The following is a 2,764-nucleotide window of genomic DNA, read 5'->3' on the forward strand; positions in this document are numbered from 1 at the left end:
ATTATTCTTGTATTCTGCAAATATAAACCTGATGATTGTAACATGCCATTGCTTTGCATAATAACCTGTATTACTGTTTTATTATGTCACGTTTCATGTTGTGACTGACTTCTGACTGACTTTTATTATTAATTATGATACTTAGTAATGGTTAGTTAATGGTTTCATTTAAAGGTTTATATCCCCCAACTTCCATCCATATCAGGCTGTGTCCGTAATGTTAAAATTTTGTTTTTTTCACTTAAACTTCACACACATGTAAGTGCACTTAGTCACGTAGTATTCACATCACCATGTAACATCACAAAGTATTTCATCTGCAATGAACTACAGGGGGGAATATGTAGAAGCAGTTTTATTGTCCTATATCAGATCAGAATCAGAATATATCCTACAACATGGCCCTATACTTACTTAGCAACAAAACTTAAAGGTGAGTTTTGAGTCTTAGTAACACCATGGTCTCCAAGGCTGCATGAGGGGGTTTGGCAAAAACAGAGAATAGCTGTATAAACATTTCTTGAGGGTTGCAGTGACTTTGACGCAAATCAGCACACATGAATTCCAGTAAGATGTCGACACAATATTCCTGTGCATGTGCAGTTACGTAATGCGATGTGGAATTTATAAAGGCTGGTTCAGGTGGACTGAAGGTTGGGGGAATTATAACAGATGTGACGATGCATTGCTGAATGTATGGAGTTTTAAGACAGCTGTATGAATTCGGTTTTGTAAATAAATGTTCCCCCCTCCAGATGATGGAATGGTGTGAATCGTTGGCCTTCTTTCTGTCATAAGGGAATTCTACCAATGAGCTTCCATAGATCAGAATAATATTTAGACTGATTATATAACATACCATTATGCTCTAGCTGAGGAAACAATTATTAAAGAAAAACCACATCTAAACAGAAGAATAATATTTATTTATTATCAAACTTGTTCTTTAGCTGCAACTAGAAATAGCAGACATACAAGTCTTTCTTTAAGCAACAACATTTACCAATACTTTTTGACAATAAAAAAAAACAAACCAAAAAAACATTTCCAGAATTTTAAGTGTTTAATAGGATGGCAAGAATTTTTACACCCAAGGAAATAATCTTATCACCAGTGAACAAGAGACAGATCTCAGTATTTTAGTCAGCATAATAAAAAAAGTAATTTTAAAGAAAATACCCTGACCAACATGAAACCTTATTTAAGTCAGTGTGTAGGTGTGTGTGTGTGTGTGTGTGTGTATGTATGTGTTACCCTGTCCCAGATATATCCTATATTTTGGGGACTCATATATACTTGTGGGAACCAATGGCTGATCCCTATGGGGAGAAGTTCTTTTTTAGGGGCGGGGCTTAGGTTTAGTTTGGGTTATTGTTAAAGTTAGGGATGTGCTGGTGAGGGTTAGGCCACAGGAATACATGCAATATGAATGGATGTCAATGAAAAGTCCCCGCCAGGATATTGTGACACAGCATGTGAGTGTGTATCAGTTATCTTAACCATGCTAAGCTACAGAGTGACAGCATAGATATCTGTAGACGGTGACAGCGTTCCATTTCCTCGAAGCAAATATCAGACAGTATCTGTGATAAAAGAATATAATCCCCCCTACGTTTACACGGCTTAAGCAGCTGGAATCAGCTCTTTACAGTTACCATTATTTTCAGCAGGAATACATAAGAGTATTTCTAAAACCTGCCGGGTGTTTAATAAGGTGCACAACAGACAAAGCTTTAATTTGATCAGTAATAAACTCAGCTACCTGGGGGGGTTTAATATGTCTCGTTACTTTGTGCTAGAAGTTGCATTTTTGCCTAAAGCTAAATTAGACACATTATTTCAGGATTTAATGCAATTTAAATCTTAAAACTCAAGAAGAGCCTACATTACAGTTTAACTTTTGTCCCATATGAGATCCACTCAGGATGTTGTATAGGCTGTTGATTTTGCACTTTGTTAATGTTAATATGATTGGCTGTTAGTATCTATACATTCTGGATCTATCTACTTTAGGTAAGGGAAATTTAAGGGCCATAGTAGAAACTTCTCATTACTTTTAAATCCCAGGCATCTTTAGGCCATGGAAACATAGAAGCTATTCCCAAACAAAGCCTGTGCAGTTTCAGCTAACTTTACAGGACATAAGAACAAAGGTAACTGCGCTACAACCTTTGGGCACTATTGCTTAACCCAAACACCTGCTTTAGATAAGCTCCCATCACCCTAGACCACACCATAGGTGATTTTTGCCCGCAGTAGACGCAGCGTCTCTAGTTGATTACTCTGTGCTTCTGCCCAACAACTACTCCATTGTTGGCGGATGTAGTAAGGGTGTAGGAAGAGGTGCTTCCCTCAGAGCCGCCGGATGCACCACTGATCACATGAACCTTTTGACCACGCGAGACTTCAGACTTTTGGAAAGAACCTTTTCCACCCTGACTCTGCTGCCCTCTGCTGTTTGACTCCCGCTTCTTAATGATTGTCTGAGATCCTGACAACCCGTTTAGTGTCACACCACCCTGAGCAAGGCTAACCTGGTTACCGTTTAGAACTCTCACAGATCCAGCAGGGACATTGCTTTCAACAAACATCATGTTTTGGGAGCCAGAGATCAGGTTCCCAGTGGTTCCCTGGTTAACCCTGCTGTCAACCAGCACTGCCCCAAGGCTCTGGGTTTGTACATTGGGCATCATTGTCTGACCTTGAACAATAACTCCCTGGGATGAGCCGATATCAGTGCCATTAACCATTACCATGTGCTGAA

The 2,764-nt window shown here is 39.1% G+C and overlaps 1 protein-coding gene across 1 annotated transcript in view; it reads right to left on the reverse strand.

The window, feature by feature from the left end:
• Positions 1-2,270: 2,270 nt before the first annotated feature.
• LOC107104132 (desmoglein-2-like) overlaps positions 2,271-2,764 on the reverse strand; it is a 24,949-nt gene continuing 24,455 nt past the window's right edge. The window contains exon 14 of the mRNA XM_015404054.1: positions 2,271-2,491. Within this exon, the coding sequence (XP_015259540.1) occupies positions 2,271-2,491 (221 nt within the window). The remainder of the gene's footprint in view (positions 2,492-2,764) is intronic.

Source organism: Cyprinodon variegatus, unplaced genomic scaffold (assembly GCF_000732505.1).
Source record: "Cyprinodon variegatus isolate N-32 unplaced genomic scaffold, C_variegatus-1.0 Scaffold1625, whole genome shotgun sequence".
In the NCBI taxonomy this organism is placed as follows: Eukaryota; Metazoa; Chordata; class Actinopteri; order Cyprinodontiformes; family Cyprinodontidae; genus Cyprinodon; species Cyprinodon variegatus.